This window comes from Somniosus microcephalus, chromosome 18 (genome assembly GCF_052327205.1).
Source record: "Somniosus microcephalus isolate GS21.2 chromosome 18, FLI_Smic_1.0, whole genome shotgun sequence".
Lineage (NCBI taxonomy): Eukaryota > Metazoa > Chordata > Chondrichthyes > Squaliformes > Somniosidae > Somniosus > Somniosus microcephalus.
This window is the reverse complement of record NC_141004.1, coordinates 71,927,177-71,951,621: the sequence shown is the minus strand read 5'-3', so window position 1 is coordinate 71,951,621 and position 24,445 is coordinate 71,927,177. Positions and strand designations below refer to the sequence as shown.

Genomic DNA, 24,445 nt, shown 5'->3' with positions numbered 1-24,445 from the left:
CCCTGGGACACTCCACTCAGTACATCACCCAGCACCGATCCCTGGGACACTCCACTCAGTACATCACCCAGCACCGATCCCTGGGACACTCCACTCAGTACATCACCCAGCACCGATCCCTGGGACACTCCACTCAGTACATCACCCAGCACCGATCCCTGGGACACCCCACTCAGTACATCACCCAGCACCGATCCCCGGGACACTCCACTCAGTACATCACCCAGCACCGATCCCTGGGACACTCCACTCAGTACATCACCCAGCACCGATCCCCGGGACACTCCACTCAGTACATCACCCAGCACCTATCCCTGGGACACTCCACTCAGTACATCACCCAGCACCGATCCCTGGGACACTCCACTCAGTACATCACCCAGCACCGATCCCTGGGACACTCCACTCAGTACATCACCCAGCACCAATCCCTGGGACACTCCACTCAGTACATCACCCAGCACCGATCCCTGGGACACTCCACTCAGTACATCACCCAGCACCGATCCCCGGGACACTCCACTCAGTACATCACCCAGCACCGATGCCTGGGACACTCCACTCAGTACATCACCCAGCACCGATCCCTGGGACACTGCACTCAGTACATCACCCAGCACCGATCCCTGGGACACTCCACTCAGTACATCACCCAGCACCAATCCCTGGGACACTCCACTCAGTACATCACCCAGCACCGATCCCTGGGACACTCCACTCAGTACATCTCCCAGCACCGATCCCTGGGACACTCCACTCAGTACATCACCCAGCACCGACCCCTGGGACACTCCACTCAGTACATCACCCAGCACCGATCCCTGGGACACTCCACTCAGTACATCTCCCAGCACCGATCCCTGGGACACTCCACTCAGTACATCTCCCAGCACCGATCCCTGGGACACTCCACTCAGTACATCTCCCAGCACCGATCCCGGGGACACTCCACTCAGTACATCACCCAGCACCGATCCCTGGGACTCTCCACTCAGTACATCTCCCAGCACCGATCCCTGGGACACTCCACTCAGTACATCACCCAGCACCGATCCCTGGGACACTCCACTCAGTACATCTCCCAGCACCGATCCCTGGGACACTCCACTCAGTACATCACCCAGCACCGATCCCCGGGACACTCCACTCAGTACATCACCCAGCACCGATCCCTGGGACCCTCCACTCAGTACATCACCCAGCACCGATCCCTGGGACACTCCACTCAATACATCACCCAGCACCGATCCCTGGGACACTCCACTCAGTACATCACCCAGCACCGATCCCCGGGACACTCCACTCAGTACATCACCCAGCACCGATCCCTGGGACACTCCACTCAGTACATCATCCAGCACCGATCCCTGGGACACTCCACTCAATACATCACCCAGCACCGATCCCCGGGACACTCCACTCAGTACATCACCCAGCACCGATCCCCAGGACACTCCACTCAGTACATCACCCAGCACCGATCCCTGGGACACTCCACTCAATACATCACCCAGCACCGATCCCTGGGACACTCCACTCAATACATCACCCAGCACCGATCCCCGGGACACTCCACTCAGTACATCACCCAGCACCGATCCCTGGGACACTCCACTCAATACATCACCCAGCACCGATCCCTGGGACACTCCACTCAGTGCATCACCCAGCACCGATCCCTGGGACACTCCACTCAGTGCATCACCCAGCACCGATCCCTGGGACATTCCACTCAGTACATCACCCAGCACCGATCCCTGGGACACTCCACTCAGTGCATCACCCAGCACCGATCCCTGGGACACTCCACTCAGTGCATCACCCAGCACCGATCCCTGGGACACCCCACTCAGTACATCACCCAGCACCGATCCCTGGGACAACCCACTCAGTACATCACCCAGCACCGATCCCTGGGACACTCCACTCAGTACATCACCCAGCACCGATCCCTGGGACACCCCACTCAGTACATCACCCAGCACCGATCCCTGGGACACTCCACTCAGTACATCACCCAGCACCGATCCCTGGGACACTCCACTCAGTACATCACCCAGCACCGATCCCTGGGACTCTCCACTCAGTACATCACCCAGCACCGATCCCTGGGACACTCCACTCAGTACATCACCCAGCACCGATCCCTGGGACACTCCACTCAGTACATCACCCAGCTCCGATCCCTGGGACACCCCACTCAGTACATCACCCAGCACCGATCCCTGGGACACTCCACTCAGTACATCACCCAGCACCGATCCCTGGGACACTCCACTCAGTACATCACCCAGCACCGATCCCTGGGACACTCCACTCAGTACATCACCCAGCACCGATCCCTGGGACACTCCACTCAGTACATCTCCCAGCACCGATCCCTGGGACTCTCCACTCAGTACATCACCCAGCACCGATCCCTGAGGCACTCCACTCAGTACATCACCCAGCACCGATCCCTGGGACACTCCACTCAGTACATCACCCAGCACCGATCCCTGGGACACTCCACTCAGTACATCACCCAGCACCGATCCCCGGGGCACTCCACTCAGTACATCTCCCAGCACCGATCCCTGGGACACTCCACTCAGTACATCACCCAGCACCGATCCCTGGGACACTCCACTCAATACATCACCCAGCACCGATCCCTGGGACACTCCACTCAGTACATCACCCAGCACCGATCCCCGGGACACTCCACTCAGTACATCACCCAGCACCGATCCCTGGGACACTCCACTCAGTACATCACCCAACACCGATCCCTGGGACACTCCACTCAGTACATCACCCAGCACCGATCCCCGGGACACCCCACTCAGTACATCACCCAGCACCGATCCCCGGGACACCCCACTCAGTACATCACCCAGCACCGGTCCCTGGGACACTCCACTCAGTACATCTCCCAGCACCGATCCCTGGGACACTCCAGTCAGTACATCGCCCAGCACCGATCCCTGGGACACTCCGCTCAGTACATCACCCAGCACCGATCCCCGTGACACCCCACTCAGTACATCACCCAGCACCGGTCCCTGGGACACTCCACTCAGTACATCTCCCAGCACCGATCCCTGGGACACTCCACTCAGTACATCACCCAGCACCGATCCCTGGGACACTCCACTCAGTACATCACCCAGCACCGGTCCCTGGGACACTCCACTCAGTACATCACCCAGCACCGATCCCTGGGACACTCCACTCAGTACATCACCCAGCACCGATCCCTGGGACACTCCACTCAGTACATCACCCAGCACCGATCCCCGGGACACTCCACTCAGTACATCACCCAGCACCGATCCCTGGCACACTCCACTCAGTACATCACCCAGCACCGATCCCTGGCACACTCCACTCAGTACATCACCCAGCACCGATCCCTGGGACACTCAACTCAGTACATCATCCAGCACCGATCCCCGGGGCACTCCACTCAGTACATCACCCAGCACCGATCCCTGGGACACGCCACTCAGTACATCACCCAGCACCGATCCCTGGGACTCTCCACTCAGTACATCACCCAGCACCGATCCCTGGGACACTCCACTCAGTACATCTCCCAGCATCGATCCCTGGGACACTCCACTCAGTACATCACGCAGCACCGATCCCCGGGACACTCCACTCAGTACATCACCCAGCACCGATCCCTGGGACTCTCCACTCAGTACATCACCCAGCACCGAACCCTGGGACACTCCACTCAGTACATCACCCAGCACCGATCCCTGGGACACTCCACTCAGTACATCACCCAGCACCGATCCCCGGGACACTCCACTCAGTACATCACCCAGCACCGATCCCTGGGACTCTCCACTCAGTACATCACCCAGCACCGATCCCCGGGACACTCCACTCAGTACATCACCCAGCACCGATCCCTGGGACTCTCCACTCAGTACATCACCCAGCACCGATCCCTGGGACACTCCACTCAGTATATCACCCAGCACCGACCCCTGGGACACTCCACTCAGTACATCACCCAGCACCGATCCCTGGGACTCTCCACTCAGTACATCACCCAGCACCGATCCCTGGGACTCTCCACTCAGTACATCACCCAGCACCGATCCCCGGGACACTCCACTCAGTACATCACCCAGCACCGATCCCCGGGACACTCCACTCAGTACATCACCCAGCACCGATCCCTGGGACTCTCCACTCAGTACATCACCCAGCACCGATCCCCGGGACACTCCACTCAGTACATCACCCAGCACCGATCCCTGGGACTCTCCACTCAGTACATCACCCAGCACCGATCCCTGGGACACTCCACTCAGTACATCACCCAGCACCGATCCCTGGGACACTCCACTCAGTACATCACCCAGCACCGATCCCTGGGACTCTCCACTCAGTACATCACCCAGCACCGATCCCTGGGACTCTCCACTCAGTACATCACCCAGCACCGATCCCTGGGACACTCCACTCAGTACATCGCCCAGCACCGATCCCCGGGACACTCCACTCAGTACATCACCCAGCACCGATCCCTGGGACACCCCACTCAGTACATCACCCAGCACCGATCCCTGGGACTCTCCACTCAGTACATCACCCAGCACCGATCCCTGGGACACTCCACTCAGTACATCGCCCAGCACCGATCCCCGGGACACCCCACTCAGTACATCACCCAGCACCGATCCCTGGGACTCTCCACTCAGTACATCACCCAGCACCGATCCCTGGGACACTCCACTCAGTACATCACCCAGCACCGATCCCTGGGACTCTCCACTCAGTACATCACCCAGCACCGATCCCCGGGACACTCCACTCAGTACATCACCCAGCACCGATCCCTGGGACACTCCACTCAGTACATCGCCCAGCACCGATCCCCGGGACACTCCACTCAGTACATCACCCAGCACCGATCCCTGGGACACTCCACTCAGTACATCACCCAGCACCGGTCCCTGGGACACTCCACTCAGTACATCACCCAGCACCGGTCCCTGGGACACCACTCAGTACATCACCCAGCACCGATCCCTGGGACACTCCACTCAGTACATCACCCAGCACCGATCCCTGGGACACTCCACAGCACTGACACTGACCACAATCAGTGGCAGCCATCATTCATTGGTAGCATTACGTCTCTGTGAAAGAAGGTTGTGGGTGCAAGTGCCACTCCTGAGACTTGATTACATAATCCAGGCTGATACTTCTGTGCAATACTGCGGGAGAGCTGCACTGCCTTTCAGGTGAGACGTTATACTAAGACCCCATCTCTCTGCCCAGGTGGATGTAAAAGATCCCATGGCACCAATTTGAAGAAGAGCAGGGGCGTTCTCCCCCGTGTCCTGGCCAATAGTCACCCCTCACCCAGCATATCTAGAAAATCCACCCGGGACGAAAGTGGGGATTACAGCATTTGGTGGAATTGTTTTTTTTATCTTTAGAGCACTTGCTCACCATGTTTTTTATGAGAAAACATTGTACTGCTCTCACCCCTGACCCCTGGCACTGACCCCTGACTTGATTCCTGTTAACTGTCTCAACAGAACTGCACTTCTAAATTAAAGGAATTTTTCAATTCGAAGCTGTACATGATTGGAGTGGTGGGAATCGGGATTGCGGGAGTGATGGTAAGGGCACTATACTGACCAACGCTCATGTGGTACGGGGAACAGCTCAGCTTAAATCATCGCCAAGGCCTGCAGTACCCAAGGGTTTCTGGTATCAGACTGTGCCGCACAGCCTGTGGTTTCCGGTATCGGACTGTGCTGCACAGCCTGTGGTTTCTGGTATAGGACTGTGCCGCACAGCCTGTGGTTTCTGGTATAGGACTGTGCCGCACAGCCTGTGGTTTCTGGTCTAGGACTGTGCCGCACAGCCTGTGGTTTCTGGTCTAGGACTGTGCCGCACAGCCTATGGTTTCCGGTATCGGACTGTGCTGCACAGCCTGTGGTTTCTGGTCTAGGACTGTGCCGCACAGCCTGTGGTTTCTGGTCTAGGACTGTGCCGCACAGCCTGTGGTTTCCGGTCTAGGACTGTGCCGCACAGCCTATGGTTTCTGGTATAGGACTGTGCCGCACAGCCTGTGGTTTCTGGTCTAGGACTGTGCCGCACAGCCTGTGGTTTCTGGTCTAGGACTGTGCCGCACAGCCTATGGTTTCTGGTCTAGGACTGTGCCGCACAGCCTGTGGTTTCTGGTCTAGGACTGTGCCGCACAGCCTGTGGTTTCTGGTCTAGGACTGTGCCGCACAGCCTGTGGTTTCTGGTCGAGGACTGTGCCGCACAGCCTATGGTTTCTGGTATAGGACTGTGCCGCACAGCCTGTGGTTTCTGGTCGAGGACTGTGCCGCACAGCCTGTGGTTTCTGGTCTAGGACTGTGCTGCACAGCCTGTGGTTTCCGGTATAGGACTGTGCCGCACAGCCTATGGTTTCTGGTCTAGGACTGTGACGCACAGCCTGTGGTTTCCGGTCTAGGACTGTGCCGCACAGCCTGTGGTTTCCGGTCTAGGACTGTGCCGCACAGCCTGTGGTTTCTGGTCTAGGACTGTGCCGCACAGCCTATGGTTTCTGGTCTAGGACTGTGACGCACAGCCTGTGGTTTCCGGTCTAGGACTGTGCCGCACAGCCTGTGGTTTCCGGTATAGGACTGTGCCGCACAGCCTGTGGTTTCCGGTCTAGGACTGTGCCGCACAGCCTGTGGTTTCTGGTCAAGGACTGTGCCGCACAGCCTGTGGTTTCTGGTCTCGGACTGTGCCGCACAGCCTGTGGTTTCTGGTCTAGGACTGTGCCGCACAGCCTGTGGTTTCCGGTATAGGACTGTGCCGCACAGCCTATGGTTTCTGGTCTAGGACTGTGCCGCACAGCCTATGGTTTCTGGTCTAGGACTGTGCCGCACAGCCTGTGGTTTCTGGTCAAGGACTGTGCCGCACAGCCTATGGTTTCTGGTCGAGGACTGTGCCGCACAGCCTGTGGTTTCCGGTCTAGGACTGTGCCGCACAGCCTGTGGTTTCTGGTATAGGACTGTGCCGCACAGCCTGTGGTTTCCGGTATAGGACTGTGCTGCACAGCCTGTGGTTTCTGGTCTAGGACTGTGCTGCACAGCCTGTGGTTTCTGGTCTAGGACTGTGCCGCACAGCCTGTGGTTTCCGGTCTAGGACTGTGCCGCACAGCCTGTGGTTTCTGGTATAGGACTGTGCCGCACAGCCTGTGGTTTCCGGTATAGGACTGTGCCGCACAGCCTGTGGTTTCTGGTATAGGACTGTGCCGCACAGCCTGTGGTTTCTGGTCTAGGACTGTGCTGCACAGCCTGTGGTTTCTGGTCTAGGACTGTGCTGCACAGCCTGTGGTTTCTGGTCTAGGACTGTGCCGCACAGCCTGTGGTTTCTGGTCTAGGACTGTGCCGCACAGCCTGTGGTTTCCGGTATAGGACTGTGCCGCACAGCCTGTGGTTTCTGGTATCGGACTGTGCCGCACAGCCTGTGGTTTCTGGTCTAGGACTGTGCCGCACAGCCCGTGGTTTCCGGTCAAGGACTGTGCTGCACAGCCTGTGGTTTCTGGTCTAGGACTGTGCCGCACAGCCTATGGTTTCTGGTCTAGGACTGTGCCGCACAGCCTGTGGTTTCTGGTATAGGACTGTGCCGCACAGCCTGTGGTTTCCGGTATAGGACTGTGACGCACAGCCTGTGGTTTCCGGTCTAGGACTGTGCCGCACAGCCTATGGTTTCCGGTCTAGGACTGTGCCGCACAGCCTGTGGTTTCTGGTCTAGGACTGTGCCGCACAGCCTGTGGTTTCCGGTCTAGGACTGTGCCGCACAGCCTGTGGTTTCTGGTCTAGGACTGTGACGCACAGCCTGTGGTTTCCGGTCTAGGACTGTGCCTCACAGCCTGTGGTTTCTGGTCTAGGACTGTGCCGCACAGCCTGTGGTTTCTGGTCTAGGACTGTGCCGCACAGCCTGTGGTTTCTGGTCTAGGACTGTGCCGCACAGCCTGTGGTTTCTGGTATAGGACTGTGCCGCACAGCCTGTGGTTTCCGGTCTAGGACTGTGCCACACAGCCTGTGGTTTCTGGTCTAGGACTGTGCCGCACAGCCTGTGGTTTCTGGTATCGGACTGTGCCGCACAGCCTGTGGTTTCTGGTCTCGGACTGTGCCGCACAGCCTATGGTTTCTGGTATAGGACTGTGCCACACAGCCTGTGGTTTCTGGTCTAGGACTGTGCCGCACAGCCTGTGGTTTCTGGTATCGGACTGTGCCACACAGCCTGTGGTTTCTGGTATCGGACTGTGCCGCACAGCCTGTGGTTTCCGGTATAGGACTGTGCCACACAGCCTGTGGTTTCTGGTCTAGGACTGTGCCGCACAGCCTGTGGTTTCTGGTCTAGGACTGTGCCGCACAGCCTGTGGTTTCCGGTATAAGACTGTGCCGCACAGCCTGTGGTTTCTGGTCTAGGACTGTGCCGCACAGCCTGTGGTTTCCGGTATAAGACTGTGCCGCACAGCCTGTGGTTTCCGGTATCGGACTGTGCCGCACAGCCTGTGGTTTCCGGTATAAGACTGTGCCGCACAGCCTGTGGTTTCCGGTATCGGACTGTGCCGCACAGCCTGTGGTTTCTGGTATAGGACTGTGACGCACAGCCTATGGTTTCTGGTATAGGACTGTGACGCACAGCCTGTGGTTTCTGGTCTAGGACTGTGCCGCACAGCCTATGGTTTCTGGTATAGGACTGTGCCGCACAGCCTGTGGTTTCTGGTATAGGACTGTGACGCACAGCCTGTGGTTTCTGGTATAGGACTGTGCCGCACAGCCTGTGGTTTCCGGTATAAGACTGTGCCGCACAGCCTGTGGTTTCCGGTCTAGGACTGTGCCGCACAGCCTATGGTTTCCGGTCTAGGACTGTGCCGCACAGCCTGTGGTTTCTGGTCTAGGACTGTGCTGCACAGCCTGTGGTTTCTGGTATAGGACTGTGCCGCACAGCCTGTGGTTTCTGGTATCGGACTGTGCCGCACAGCCTGTGGTTTCTGGTATCGGACTGTGCCGCACAGCCTGTGGTTTCTGGTATAGGACTGTGCCGCACAGCCTGTGGTTTCCGGTCTAGGACTGGGCCGCACAGCCTGTGGTTTCTGGTATAAGACTGTGCCGCACAGCCTGTGGTTTCCGGTCTAGGACTGTGCCGCACAGCCTATGGTTTCTGGTATAGGACTGTGCCGCACAGCCTATGGTTTCTGGTATCGGACTGTGCCGCACAGCCTGTGGTTTCTGGTATAGGACTGTGCCGCACAGCCTGTGGTTTCCGGTCTAGGACTGTGCCGCACAGCCTGTGGTTTCCGGTCTAGGACTGTGCCGCACAGCCTGTGGTTTCTGGTATAAGACTGTGACGCACAGCCTATGGTTTCTGGTCTAGGACTGTGCCGCACAGCCTGTGGTTTCTGGTCTAGGACTGTGACGCACAGCCTATGGTTTCTGGTCTAGGACTGTGCCGCACAGCCTGTGGTTTCCGGTCTAGGACTGTGCCGCACAGCCTGTGGTTTCTGGTCTAGGACTGTGCCGCACAGCCTGTGGTTTCCGGTCTAGGACTGTGCCGCACAGCCTGTGGTTTCTGGTCTAGGACTGTGCCGCACAGCCTGTGGTTTCCGGTCTAGGACTGTGCCGCACAGCCTGTGGTTTCCGGTCTAGGACTGTGCCGCACAGCCTATGGTTTCTGGTCTAGGACTGTGCCGCACAGCCTGTGGTTTCTGGTCTAGGACTGTGCCGCACAGCCTGTGGTTTCTGGTCTAGGACTGTGCCGCACAGCCTATGGTTTCCGGTATCGGACTGTGCTGCACAGCCTGTGGTTTCTGGTCTAGGACTGTGCCGCACAGCCTGTGGTTTCTGGTCTAGGACTGTGCCGCACAGCCTGTGGTTTCCGGTCTAGGACTGTGCCGCACAGCCTGTGGTTTCTGGTATAGGACTGTGCCGCACAGCCTATGGTTTCTGGTCTAGGACTGTGCCTCACAGCCTGTGGTTTCTGGTCTAGGATTGTGCCGCACAGCCTGTGGTTTCTGGTCTAGGATTGTGCCGCACAGCCTGTGGTTTCTGGTCTAGGACTGTGCCGCACAGTCTATGGTTTCTGGTCTAGGATTGTGCCGCACAGCCTGTGGTTTCTGGTCTAGGACTGTGCCGCACAGCCTGTGGTTTCTGGTCTAGGACTGTGCCGCACAGCCTATGGTTTCTGGTCTAGGACTGTGCCGCACAGCCTATGGTTTCTGGTCTAGGACTGTGCCGCACAGCCTATGGTTTCTGGTATAGGACTGTGCCGCACAGCCTGTGGTTTCTGGTCTAGGACTGTGCCGCACAGCCTGTGGTTTCTGGTCTAGGACTGTGCCGCACAGCCTGTGGTTTCTGGTCTAGGACTGTGCCGCACAGCCTGTGGTTTCCGGTCTAGGACTGTGCCGCACAGCCTGTGGTTTCCGGTCTAGGACTGTGCCGCACAGCCTGTGGTTTCTGGTCTAGGACTGTGCCGCACAGCCTGTGGTTTCTGGTCTAGGACTGTGCCGCACAGCCTGTGGTTTCTGGTCTCGGACTGTGCCGCACAGCCTGTGGTTTCTGGTCTAGGACTGTGCCGCACAGCCTGTGGTTTCCGGTATAGGACTGTGCCGCACAGCCTATGGTTTCTGGTCTAGGACTGTGCCGCACAGCCTATGGTTTCTGGTCTAGGACTGTGCCGCACAGCCTGTGGTTTCTGGTCTAGGACTGTGCCGCACAGCCTATGGTTTCCGGTCTAGGACTGTGCCGCACAGCCTGTGGTTTCCGGTATAGGACTGTGCCGCACAGCCTGTGGTTTCCGGTATAGGACTGTGCCGCACAGCCTGTGGTTTCTGGTATAGGACTGTGCCGCACAGCCTGTGGTTTCCGGTATAGGACTGTGCCGCACAGCCTGTGGTTTCTGGTCTAGGACTGTGCCGCACAGCCTATGGTTTCTGGTCTAGGACTGTGCCGCACAGCCTATGGTTTCTGGTCTAGGACTGTGCCGCACAGCCTGTGGTTTCTGGTCTAGGACTGTGCCGCACAGCCTATGGTTTCCGGTCTAGGACTGTGCCGCACAGCCTGTGGTTTCCGGTATAAGACTGTGCCGCACAGCCTGTGGTTTCTGGTCTAGGACTGTGCCGCACAGCCTGTGGTTTCCGGTATAAGACTGTGCCGCACAGCCTGTGGTTTCCGGTATCGGACTGTGCCGCACAGCCTGTGGTTTCTGGTCTAGGACTGTGCCGCACAACCTGTGGTTTCTGGTATAGGACTGTGCCGCACAGCCTGTGGTTTCTGGTCTAGGACTGTGCCGCACAGCCTGTGGTTTCTGGTATAGGACTGTGCCGCACAGCCTGTGGTTTCCGGTCTAGGACTGTGCCGCACAGCCTATGGTTTCTGGTATCGGACTGTGCCGCACAGCCTGTGGTTTCTGGTATCGGACTGTGCCGCACAGCCTGTGGTTTCTGGTCTAGGACTGTGCCGCACAGCCTGTGGTTTCCGGTATAGGACTGTGCCGCACAGCCTATGGTTTCTGGTCTAGGACTGTGCCGCACAGCCTATGGTTTCCGGTCTAGGACTGTGCCGCACAGCCTGTGGTTTCTGGTCTAGGACTGTGCCGCACAGCCTATGGTTTCTGGTCTAGGACTGTGCCGCACAGCCTGTGGTTTCTGGTCTAGAACTGTGCCGCACAGCCTATGGTTTCCGGTCTAGGACTGTGCCGCACAGCCTATGGTTTCTGGTCTAGGACTGTGCCGCACAGCCTGTGGTTTCCAGTATAGGACTGTGCCGCACAGCCTGTGGTTTCCGGTATAGGACTGTGCCGCACAGCCTGTGGTTTCCGGTATAGGACTGTGCCGCACAGCCTGTGGTTTCCGGTATAGGACTGTGCCGCACAGCCTGTGGTTTCTGGTCTAGGACTGTGCCGCACAGCCTGTGGTTTCTGGTCTAGGACTGTGCCGCACAGCCTATGGTTTCTGGTCTAGGACTGTGCCGCACAGCCTGTGGTTTCTGGTCTAGGACTGTGCCGCACAGCCTATGGTTTCCGGTCTAGGACTGTGCCGCACAGCCTGTGGTTTCCGGTCTAGGACTGTGCCGCACAGCCTGTGGTTTCTGGTCTAGGACTGTGCCGCACAGCCTGTGGTTTCCGGTCTAGGACTGTGCCGCACAGCCTGTGGTTTCTGGTCTAGGACTGTGCCGCACAGCCTGTGGTTTCCGGTATAGGACTGTGCTGCACAGCCTGTGGTTTCCGGTATAGGACTGTGCTGCACAGCCTATGGTTTCTGGTATAGGACTGTGCTGCACAGCCTGTGGTTTCTGGTATAGGACTGTGCCGCACAGCCTGTGGTTTCTGGTCTAGGACTGTGCCGTACAGCCTATGGTTTCTGGTATCGGACTGTGCCGCACAGCCTGTGGTTTCAGGTCTAGTACTGTGCCGCACAGCCTGTGGTTTCTGGTCTAGGACTGTGCCGCACAGCCTATGGTTTCCGGTATAGGATTGTGCCGCACAGCCTATGGTTTCTGGTATCAGACTGTGCCGCACAGCCTGTGGTTTCTGGTCTAGGACTGTGCCGTACAGCCTATGGTTTCTGGTATAGGATTGTGCCGCACAGCCTATGGTTTCTGGTATCAGACTGTGCCGCACAGCCTGTGGTTTCTGGTCTAGGACTGTGCCGCACAGCCTGTGGTTTCTGGTCTAGGACTGTGCCGCACAGCCTTTGGTTTCCGGTATCAGACTGTGCTGCACAGCCTATGGTTTCCGGTCTAGGACTGTGCCGCACAGCCTGTGGTTTCTGGTATCAGACTGTGCCGTACAGCCTGTGGTTTCTGGTATAAGACTGTGCCGCACAGCCTATGGTTTCTGGTATAGGACTGTGCCGTACAGCCTATGGTTTCTGGTATCAGACTGTGCCGCACAGCCTGTGGTTTCCGGTATAGGACTGTGCCGCACAGCCTATGGTTTCTGGTCTAGGACTGTGCCGCACAGCCTGTGGTTTCTGGTCTAGGACTGTGCCGCACAGCCTGTGGTTTCTGGTCTAGGACTGTGCCGCACAGCCTATGGTTTCCGGTACAGGACTGTGCCGCACAGCCTGTGGTTTCTGGTCTAGGACTGTGCCGCACAGCCTATGGTTTCTGGTCTAGGACTGTGCCGCACAGCCTGTGGTTTCTGGTCTAGGACTGTGCCGCACAGCCTATGGTTTCCGGTACAGGACTGTGCCGCACAGCCTGTGGTTTCTGGTCTAGGACTGTGCCGCACAGCCTGTGGTTTCTGGTCTAGGACTGTGCCGCACAGCCTATGGTTTCCGGTACAGGACTGTGCCGCACAGCCTGTGGTTTCTGGTCTAGGACTGTGCCGCACAGCCTGTGGTTTCCGGTATAGGACTGTGCCGCACAGTCTGTGGTTTCTGGTATAGGACTGTGCCGCACAGCCTGTGGTTTCCGGTATAGGACTGTGCCGCACAGCCTGTGGTTTCTGGTCTAGGACTGTGCCGCACAGCCTATGGTTTCTGGTCTAGGACTGTGCCGCACAGCCTGTGGTTTCTGGTCTAGGACTGTGCCGCACAGCCTATGGTTTCCGGTCTAGGACTGTGCCGCACAGCCTGTGGTTTCCGGTATAAGACTGTGCCGCACAGCCTGTGGTTTCTGGTATAGGACTGTGCCGCACAGCCTGTGGTTTCCGGTATAAGACTGTGCCGCACAGCCTGTGGTTTCCGGTATCGGACTGTGCCGCACAGCCTATGGTTTCTGGTCTAGGACTGTGCCGCACAGCCTGTGGTTTCCGGTATCGGACTGTGCCGCACAGCCTATGGTTTCTGGTCTAGGACTGTGCCGCACAGCCTGTGGTTTCCGGTATAGGACTGTGCCGCACAGCCTGTGGTTTCTGGTCTAGGACTGTGCCGCACAGCCTGTGGTTTCTGGTATAGGACTGTGCCGCACAGCCTGTGGTTTCTGGTCTAGGACTGTGCCGCACAGCCTGTGGTTTCTGGTATAGGACTGTGCCGCACAGCCTGTGGTTTCCGGTCTAGGACTGTGCCGCACAGCCTATGGTTTCTGGTATCGGACTGTGCCGCACAGCCTGTGGTTTCTGGTATCGGACTGTGCCGCACAGCCTGTGGTTTCTGGTATAGGACTGTGCCGCACAGCCTGTGGTTTCCGGTCTAGGACTGTGCCGCACAGCCTGTGGTTTCCGGTCTAGGACTGTGCCGCACAGCCTGTGGTTTCTGGTATAAGACTGTGCCGCACAGCCTGTGGTTTCCGGTCTAGGACTGTGCCGCACAGCCTATGGTTTCTGGTATAGGACTGTGCCGCACAGCCTATGGTTTCTGGTATCGGACTGTGCCGCACAGCCTGTGGTTTCTGGTCTAGGACTGTGCCGCACAGCCTGTGGTTTCCGGTCTAGGACTGTGCCGCACAGCCTGTGGTTTCCGGTCTAGGACTGTGCCGCACAGCCTGTGGTTTCTGGTATAAGACTGTGCCGCACAGCCTGTGGTTTCTGGTCTAGGACTGTGCCGCACAGCCTGTGGTTTCTGGTCTAGGACTGTGCCGGACAGCCTATGGTTTCTGGTCTAGGACTGTGCCGCACAGCCTGTGGTTTCTGGTCTAGGACTGTGCCGCACAGCCTATGGTTTCTGGTCTAGGACTGTGCCTCACAGCCTGTGGTTTCTGGTCTAGGACTGTGCCGCACAGCCTATGGTTTCTGGTCTAGGACTGTGCCGCACAGCCTATGGTTTCTGGTCTAGGACTGTGCCGCACAGCCTGTGGTTTCTGGTCTAGGACTGTGCCGCACAGCCTATGGTTTCTGGTCTAGGACTGTGCCGCACAGCCTGTGGTTTCTGGTCTAGGACTGTGCTGCACAGCCTGTGGTTTCTGGTCTAGGACTGTGCCGCACAGCCTGTGGTTTCTGGTCTAGGACTGTGCCTCACAGCCTGTGGTTTCTGCTATCGGACTGTGCCGCACAGCCTATGGTTTCTGGTCTAGGACTGTGCCTCACAGCCTGTGGTTTCTGGTCTAGGATTGTGCCGCACAGCCTGTGGTTTCTGGTCTAGGACTGTGCCGCACAGCCTGTGGTTTCCGGTCTAGGACTGTGCCGCACAGCCTGTGGTTTCTGGTATAAGACTGTGCCGCACAGCCTATGGTTTCTGGTCTAGGACTGTGCCTCACAGCCTGTGGTTTCTGGTCTAGGATTGTGCCGCACAGCCTGTGGTTTCTGGTCTAGGATTGTGCCGCACAGCCTGTGGTTTCTGGTCTAGGACTGTGCCGCACAGTCTATGGTTTCTGGTCTAGGATTGTGCCGCACAGCCTGTGGTTTCTGGTCTAGGACTGTGCCGCACAGCCTGTGGTTTCTGGTATAGGACTGTGCCGCACAGCCTATGGTTTCTGGTCTAGGACTGTGCCGCACAGCCTGTGGTTTCTGGTCTAGGACTGTGCCGCACAGCCTATGGTTTCTGGTCTAGGACTGTGCCTCACAGCCTGTGGTTTCTGGTCTAGGACTGTGCCGCACAGCCTATGGTTTCTGGTCTAGGACTGTGCCGCACAGCCTATGGTTTCTGGTCTAGGACTGTGCCGCACAGCCTGTGGTTTCTGGTCTAGGACTGTGCCGCACAGCCTATGGTTTCTGGTCTAGGACTGTGCCGCACAGCCTGTGGTTTCTGGTCTAGGACTGTGCTGCACAGCCTGTGGTTTCTGGTCTAGGACTGTGCCGCACAGCCTGTGGTTTCTGGTCTAGGACTGTGCCTCACAGCCTGTGGTTTCTGCTATCGGACTGTGCCGCACAGCCTATGGTTTCTGGTCTAGGACTGTGCCTCACAGCCTGTGGTTTCTGGTCTAGGATTGTGCCGCACAGCCTGTGGTTTCTGGTCTAGGACTGTGCCGCACAGCCTGTGGTTTCCGGTCTAGGACTGTGCCGCACAGCCTGTGGTTTCTGGTATAAGACTGTGCCGCACAGCCTATGGTTTCTGGTCTAGGACTGTGCCTCACAGCCTGTGGTTTCTGGTCTAGGATTGTGCCGCACAGCCTGTGGTTTCTGGTCTAGGATTGTGCCGCACAGCCTGTGGTTTCTGGTCTAGGACTGTGCCGCACAGTCTATGGTTTCTGGTCTAGGATTGTGCCGCACAGCCTGTGGTTTCTGGTCTAGGACTGTGCCGCACAGCCTGTGGTTTCTGGTATAGGACTGTGCCGCACAGCCTGTGGTTTCTGGTCTAGGACTGCGCCGCACAGCCTATGGTTTCTGGTCTAGGACTGTGCCGCACAGCCTATGGTTTCTGGTCTAGGACTGTGCCGCACAGCCTATGGTTTCTGGTATAGGACTGTGCCGCACAGCCTGTGGTTTCCGGTCTAGGACTGTGCCGCACAGCCTGTGGTTTCTGGTCTAGGACTGTGACGCACAGCCTGTGGTTTCTGGTCTAGGACTGTGCCTCACAGCCTGTGGTTTCTGGTATCGGACTGTGACGCACAGCCTATGGTTTCTGGTCTAGGACTGTGCCGCACAGCCTGTGGTTTCTGGTCTAGGATTGTGCCGCACAGCCTGTGGTTTCTGGTCTAGGACTGTGCCGCACAGCCTGTGGTTTCTGGTCTAGGACTGTGCCTCACAGCCTGTGGTTTCTGGTCTACGATTGTGCCGCACAGCCTGTGGTTTCTGGTCTGGGACTGTGCCGCACAGCCTGTGGTTTCCGGTCTAGGACTGTGCCGCACAGCCTATGGTTTCTGGTCTAGGACTGTGCCTCACAGCCTGTGGTTTCTGGTCTAGGACTGTGCCTCACAGCCTGTGGTTTCTGGTCTAGGACTGTGCCTCACAGCCTGTGGTTTCTGGTCTAGGACTGTGCCTCACAGCCTGTGGTTTCTGGTCTAGGATTGTGCCGCACAGCCTGTGGTTTCTGGTCTAGGACTGTGCCGCACAGCCTGTGGTTTCCGGTCTAGGACTGTGCCGCACAGCCTGTGGTTTCTGGTATAAGACTGTGCCACACAGCCTATGGTTTCTGGTCTAGGACTGTGCCTCACAGCCTGTGGTTTCTGGTCTAGGATTGTGCCGCACAGCCTGTGGTTTCTGGTCTAGGATTGTGCCGCACAGCCTGTGGTTTCTGGTCTAGGACTGTGCCGCACAGTCTATGGTTTCTGGTCTAGGATTGTGCCGCACAGCCTGTGGTTTCTGGTCTAGGACTGTGCCGCACAGCCTGTGGTTTCTGGTCTAGGACTGTGCCGCACAGCCTATGGTTTCTGGTCTAGGACTGTGCCGCACAGCCTATGGTTTCTGGTCTAGGACTGTGCCGCACAGCCTATGGTTTCTGGTATAGGACTGTGCCGCACAGCCTGTGGTTTCTGGTCTAGGACTGTGCCGCACAGCCTGTGGTTTCTGGTCTAGGACTGTGCCGCACAGCCTGTGGTTTCTGGTCTAGGACTGTGCCGCACAGCCTGTGGTTTCCGGTCTAGGACTGTGCCGCACAGCCTGTGGTTTCCGGTCTAGGACTGTGCCGCACAGCCTGTGGTTTCTGGTCTCGGACTGTGCCGCACAGCCTGTGGTTTCTGGTCTAGGACTGTGCCGCACAGCCTGTGGTTTCCGGTCTAGGACTGTGCTGCACAGCCTGTGGTTTCTGGTCTAGGACTGTGCCGCACAGCCTGTGGTTTCTGGTCTAGGACTGTGCCGCACAGCCTGTGGTTTCTGGTCTCGGACTGTGCCGCACAGCCTATGGTTTCCGGTCTAGGACTGTGCCGCACAGCCTATGGTTTCTGGTCTAGGACTGTGCCGCACAGCCTGTGGTTTCTGGTCTAGGACTGTGCCGCACAGCCTGTGGTTTCCGGTATAGGACTGTGCCGCACAGCCTATGGTTTCTGGTCTAGGACTGTGCCGCACAGCCTATGGTTTCCGGTCTAGGACTGTGCCGCACAGCCTGTGGTTTCTGGTCTAGGACTGTGCCGCACAGCCTATGGTTTCTGGTCTAGGACTGTGCCGCACAGCCTGTGGTTTCTGGTCTAGGACTGTGCCGCACAGCCTATGGTTTCCTGTCTAGGACTGTGCCGCACAGCCTATGGTTTCTGGTCTAGGACTGTGCCGCACAGCCTGTGGTTTCCGGTATAGGACTGTGCCGCACAGCCTGTGGTTTCCGGTATAGGACTGTGCCGCACAGCCTGTGGTTTCTGGTATAGGACTGTGCCGCACAGCCTGTGGTTTCCGGTATAGGACTGTGCCGCACAGCCTGTGGTTTCTGGTCTAGGACTGTGCCGCACAGCCTATGGTTTCTGGTCTAGGACTGTGCCGCACAGCCTATGGTTTCTGGTCTAGGACTGTGCCGCACAGCCTGTGGTTTCTGGTCTAGGACTGTGCCGCACAGCCTATGGTTTCCGGTCTAGGACTGTGCCGCACAGCCTGTGGTTTCTGGTATAGGACTGTGCCGCACAGCCTGTGGTTTCCGGTCTAGGACTGTGCCGCACAGCCTGTGGTTTCTGGTCTAGGACTGTGCCGCACAGCCTGTGGTTTCCGGTCTAGGACTGTGCCGCACAGCCTGTGGTTTCTGGTCTAGGACTGTGCCGCACAGCCTGTGGTTTCCGGTATAGGACTGTGCTGCACAGCCTGTGGTTTCCGGTATAGGACTGTGCTGCACAGCCTATGGTTTCTGGTATAGGACTGTGCTGCACAGCCTGTGGTTTCTGGTATAGGACTGTGCCGCACAGCCTGTGGTTTCTGGTCTAGGACTGTGCCGTACAGCCTATGGTTTCTGGTATCGGACTGTGCCGCACAGCCTGTGGTTTCTGGTCTAGGACTGTGCCGCACAGCCTGTGGTTTCTGGTCTAGGACTGTGCCGCACAGCCTATGGTTTCCGGTATAGGATTGTGCCGCACAGCCTATGGTTTCTGGTATCAGACTGTGCCGCACAGCCTGTGGTTTCTGGTCTAGGACTGTGCCGTACAGCCTATGGTTTCTGGTATAGGATTGTGCCGCACAGCCTATGGTTTCTGGTATCAGACTGTGCCGCACAGCCTGTGGTTTCTGGTCTAGGACTGTGCCGCACAGCCTGTGGTTTCTGGTCTAGGACTGTGCCGCACAGCCTATGGTTTCCGGTATCAGACTGTGCTGCACAGCCTATGGTTTCCGGTCTAGGACTGTGCCGCACAGCCTGTGGTTTCTGGTATCAGACTGTGCCGTACAGCCTGTGGTTTCTGGTATAAGACTGTGCCGCACAGCCTATGGTTTCTGGTATAGGACTGTGCCGTACAGCCTATGGTTTCTGGTATCAGACTGTGCCGCACAGCCTGTGGTTTCCGGTATAGGACTGTGCCGCACAGCCTATGGTTTCTGGTCTAGGACTGTGCCGCACAGCCTGTGGTTTCTGGTCTAGGACTGTGCCGCACAGCCTGTGGTTTCTGGTCTAGGACTGTGCCGCACAGCCTATGGTTTCCGGTACAGGACTGTGCCGCACAGCCTGTGGTTTCTGGTCTAGGACTGTGCCGCACAGCCTATGGTTTCTGGTCTAGGACTGTGCCGCACAGCCTGTGGTTTCTGGTCTAGGACTGTGCCGCACAGCCTATGGTTTCCGGTACAGGACTGTGCCGCACAGCCTGTGGTTTCTGGTCTAGGACTGTGCCGCACAGCCTGTGGTTTCTGGTCTAGGACTGTGCCGCACAGCCTGTGGTTTCTGGTCTAGGACTGTGCCGCACAGCCTATGGTTTCCGGTATAGGACTGTGCCGCACAGCCTGTGGTTTCCGGTCTAGGACTGTGCCGCACAGCCTGTGGTTTCCGGTATAGGACTGTGCTGCACAGCCTGTGGTTTCTGGTCTAGGACTGTGCCGCACAGCCTATGGTTTCTGGTATCAGACTGTGCTGCACAGCCTGTGGTTTCTGGTATAAGACTGTGCCGCACAGCCTATGGTTTCTGGTATCAGACTGTGCCGTACAGCCTATGGTTTCTGGTATCAGACTGTGCCGTACAGCCTATGGTTTCTGGTATCAGACTGTGCCGCACAGCCTATGGTTTCTGGTATAGGACTGTGCCGCACAGCCTATGGTTTCTGGTATCAGACTGTGCCGCACAGCCTGTGGTTTCTGGTATCAGACTGTGCTGCACAGCCTGTGGTTTCTGGTATCAGACTGTGCCGTACAGCCTATGGTTTCTGGTATAGGATTGTGCCGCACAGCCTATGGTTTCTGGTATCAGACTGTGCTGCACAGCCTGTGGTTTCTGGTATAAGACTGTGCCGCACAGCCTATGGTTTCTGGTATCAGACTGTGCCGTACAGCCTATGATTTCTGGTATCAGACTGTGCCGCACAGCCTATGGTTTCTGGTATCAGACTGTGCCGTACAGCCTATGGTTTCTGGTATAGGATTGTGCCGCACAGCCTATGGTTTCTGGTATCAGACTGTGCTGCACAGCCTGTGGTTTCTGGTATAAGACTGTGCCGCACAGCCTATGGTTTCTGGTATCAGACTGTGCCGTACAGCCTATGGTTTCTGGTATCAGACTGTGCCGTACAGCCTATGGTTTCTGGTATCAGACTGTGCCGCACAGCCTATGGTTTCTGGTATAGGACTGTGCCGCACAGCCTGTGGTTTCCGGTATAGGACTGTGCCGCACAGCCTGTGGTTTCCGGTATAGGACTGTGCCGCACAGCCTGTGGTTTCTGGTATCAGACTGTGCCGCACAGCCTATGGTTTCTGGTATCAGACTGTGCCGCACAGCCTATGGTTTCCGGTATAGGACTGTGCCGCACAGCCTATGGTTTCTGGTATAGGACTGTGCTGCACAGCCTGTGGTTTCTGGTCTAGGACTGTGCCGCACAGCCTGTGGTTTCTGGTATAGGACTGTGCCGCACAGCCTGTGGTTTCTGGTATAGGACTGTGCCGCACAGCCTGTGGTTTCCGGTCTAGGACTGTGCCGCACAGCCTGTGGTTTCTGGTCTAGGACTGTGCCGCACAGCCTGTGGTTTCCGGTCTAGGACTGTGCCGCACAGCCTGTGGTTTCTGGTCTAGGACTGTGCCGCACAGCCTGTGGTTTCCGGTATAGGACTGTGCTGCACAGCCTGTGGTTTCCGGTATAGGACTGTGCTGCACAGCCTATGGTTTCTGGTATAGGACTGTGCTGCACAGCCTGTGGTTTCTGGTATAGGACTGTGCCGCACAGCCTGTGGTTTCTGGTCTAGGACTGTGCCGTACAGCCTATGGTTTCTGGTATCGGACTGTGCCGCACAGCCTGTGGTTTCTGGTCTAGGACTGTGCCGCACAGCCTGTGGTTTCTGGTCTAGGACTGTGCCGCACAGCCTATGGTTTCCGGTATAGGATTGTGCCGCACAGCCTATGGTTTCTGGTATCAGACTGTGCCGCACAGCCTGTGGTTTCTGGTCTAGGACTGTGCCGTACAGCCTATGGTTTCTGGTATAGGATTGTGCCGCACAGCCTATGGTTTCTGGTATCAGACTGTGCCGCACAGCCTGTGGTTTCTGGTCTAGGACTGTGCCGCACAGCCTGTGGTTTCTGGTCTAGGACTGTGCCGCACAGCCTATGGTTTCCGGTATCAGACTGTGCTGCACAGCCTATGGTTTCCGGTCTAGGACTGTGCCGCACAGCCTGTGGTTTCTGGTATCAGACTGTGCCGTACAGCCTGTGGTTTCTGGTATAAGACTGTGCCGCACAGCCTATGGTTTCTGGTATAGGACTGTGCCGTACAGCCTATGGTTTCTGGTATCAGACTGTGCCGCACAGCCTGTGGTTTCCGGTATAGGACTGTGCCGCACAGCCTATGGTTTCTGGTCTAGGACTGTGCCGCACAGCCTGTGGTTTCTGGTCTAGGACTGTGCCGCACAGCCTGTGGTTTCTGGTCTAGGACTGTGCCGCACAGCCTATGGTTTCCGGTACAGGACTGTGCCGCACAGCCTGTGGTTTCTGGTCTAGGACTGTGCCGCACAGCCTATGGTTTCTGGTCTAGGACTGTGCCGCACAGCCTGTGGTTTCTGGTCTAGGACTGTGCCGCACAGCCTATGGTTTCCGGTACAGGACTGTGCCGCACAGCCTGTGGTTTCTGGTCTAGGACTGTGCCGCACAGCCTGTGGTTTCTGGTCTAGGACTGTGCCGCACAGCCTGTGGTTTCTGGTCTAGGACTGTGCCGCACAGCCTATGGTTTCCGGTATAGGACTGTGCCGCACAGCCTGTGGTTTCCGGTCTAGGACTGTGCCGCACAGCCTGTGGTTTCCGGTATAGGACTGTGCTGCACAGCCTGTGGTTTCTGGTCTAGGACTGTGCCGCACAGCCTATGGTTTCTGGTATCAGACTGTGCTGCACAGCCTGTGGTTTCTGGTATAAGACTGTGCCGCACAGCCTATGGTTTCTGGTATCAGACTGTGCCGTACAGCCTATGGTTTCTGGTATCAGACTGTGCCGCACAGCCTATGGTTTCTGGTATAGGACTGTGCCGCACAGCCTATGGTTTCTGGTATCAGACTGTGCCGCACAGCCTGTGGTTTCTGGTATCAGACTGTGCTGCACAGCCTGTGGTTTCTGGTATCAGACTGTGCCGTACAGCCTATGGTTTCTGGTATAGGATTGTGCCGCACAGCCTATGGTTTCTGGTATCAGACTGTGCTGCACAGCCTGTGGTTTCTGGTATAAGACTGTGCCGCACAGCCTATGGTTTCTGGTATCAGACTGTGCCGTACAGCCTATGATTTCTGGTATCAGACTGTGCCGCACAGCCTATGGTTTCTGGTATCAGACTGTGCCGTACAGCCTATGGTTTCTGGTATAGGATTGTGCCGCACAGCCTATGGTTTCTGGTATCAGACTGTGCTGCACAGCCTGTGGTTTCTGGTATAAGACTGTGCCGCACAGCCTATGGTTTCTGGTATCAGACTGTGCCGTACAGCCTATGGTTTCTGGTATCAGACTGTGCCGTACAGCCTATGGTTTCTGGTATCAGACTGTGCCGCACAGCCTATGGTTTCTGGTATAGGACTGTGCCGCACAGCCTGTGGTTTCCGGTATAGGACTGTGCCGCACAGCCTGTGGTTTCCGGTATAGGACTGTGCCGCACAGCCTGTGGTTTCTGGTATCAGACTGTGCCGCACAGCCTATGGTTTCTGGTATCAGACTGTGCCGCACAGCCTATGGTTTCCGGTATAGGACTGTGCCGCACAGCCTATGGTTTCTGGTATAGGACTGTGCTGCACAGCCTGTGGTTTCTGGTCTAGGACTGTGCCGCACAGCCTGTGGTTTCTGGTATAGGACACACAGGTGATGACTTCAGATCCCACTGTGACACCTTGTCAAACTGATAAATAACATCTCATCACTTGAGGCCGGCACCAGCATTTGAAAACTGACCAAATCTGAACTGGTTCATTTAGTGAAGGGAGGGAGTCTCCTCACTGTCCCCAGTCCATCCCACGTGACTTCTGCCCCACATTGCGTGCCTGAGTCTGACTGCCATCAGGACAAACCAGCGATGGGCATTAAACAATGGACCCCAGTGTCGCCACATCCTGATTTAAACACACCAAGCACCTCGACAATGATAATGTCCCCATCACAGGACATGAGGAACAGGTTCTCTGTGAAGGATCTTCCCTCGATTAAATTAGATCCATTTTGTAAATGGACTGTGGAAAGAGATTAATGGGATGGGTCGATCCATATTAGATTCATAGAATCATGATACAGCACAGAAGGAGGCCATTCGGCCTATCGTGCCTGTGCTGTCTCTTTGGTAAAGCTATCCAATTAGTCTCACTCCTCTGCTCTTTCCCCACAGCCTTGTAGTTTTTTACCCTTCAAGTATTTGAATGTTATTATTGAATCTGCTTCCGTGGAGGCCGACCTTGATGTCCTCTCTCAGGATGATAGCACTCATATTCCCACCACTGCCACTCCACCAGTACCCTTGCTGTTGCCTGTTAGCCAACCAGCCCTATCAGGCCGTGCATTCCAGATCATAACAACTGCGTAAAAAAAACGTTTCCTCATATTGCCTCTGGTTCTTTAGCCCTAAATCTGTGATTCTTAACCTTCTCTGCTCTAAGAAGAACAACCCCAGCTTCTCCACATAACTGAAGTCCCTCATCCCTGGCACCATTCTAATAAACCTCCTCTGATCCCTCTCCAAGGCCTTGACATCCTTCCTAAAGTGTGGTGCCCAGAATTGGACACAATACTCCAGCTGAGGCCTAACCAGTGTTTTATAAAGATTCAGCGTAACCTCCTTGCTTTTATACTCTGTTCCTCTATTGATAAAGCCAAAGATCCCATAAGCTTTTTTAAAACAATTTGACCTGTCACCTTCAAAGATTTGTGTACGTACACCCCCAGGTCGCTCTGTTCCTGCACCCCCTTTAAACTTGTACCATTCCCCTCATTCTTCCTACCAAAATGTATTACTTCACACTTCTCTGTGTTAAGTTGCGTCTGCCGTGTGTCCGCCCATTTCTCCAGTCTGTCTCTGGCCTGGAAATTGAATAAGGCCTGAAAACA

General features: G+C 56.6%; 1 protein-coding gene across 2 annotated transcripts in view; it reads left to right on the top strand.

Annotated features, from left to right (window-relative positions):
• Nucleotides 1–24,445, top strand: part of LOC147105372 (tetraspanin-2-like) — a 206,829-nt gene that overhangs the window by 173,773 nt on the left and 8,611 nt on the right. Inside the window, exon 7 of one of the 2 annotated variants that reach the window (XM_086011668.1) lies at nucleotides 5,547–5,630. The exons of the other annotated variant lie outside the window; for it this stretch is intronic. Coding sequence (XP_085867794.1) covers nucleotides 5,547–5,630 — 84 coding nt within the window. The remainder of the gene's footprint in view (nucleotides 1–5,546; nucleotides 5,631–24,445) is intronic. 2 annotated transcript variants of the gene reach the window in all.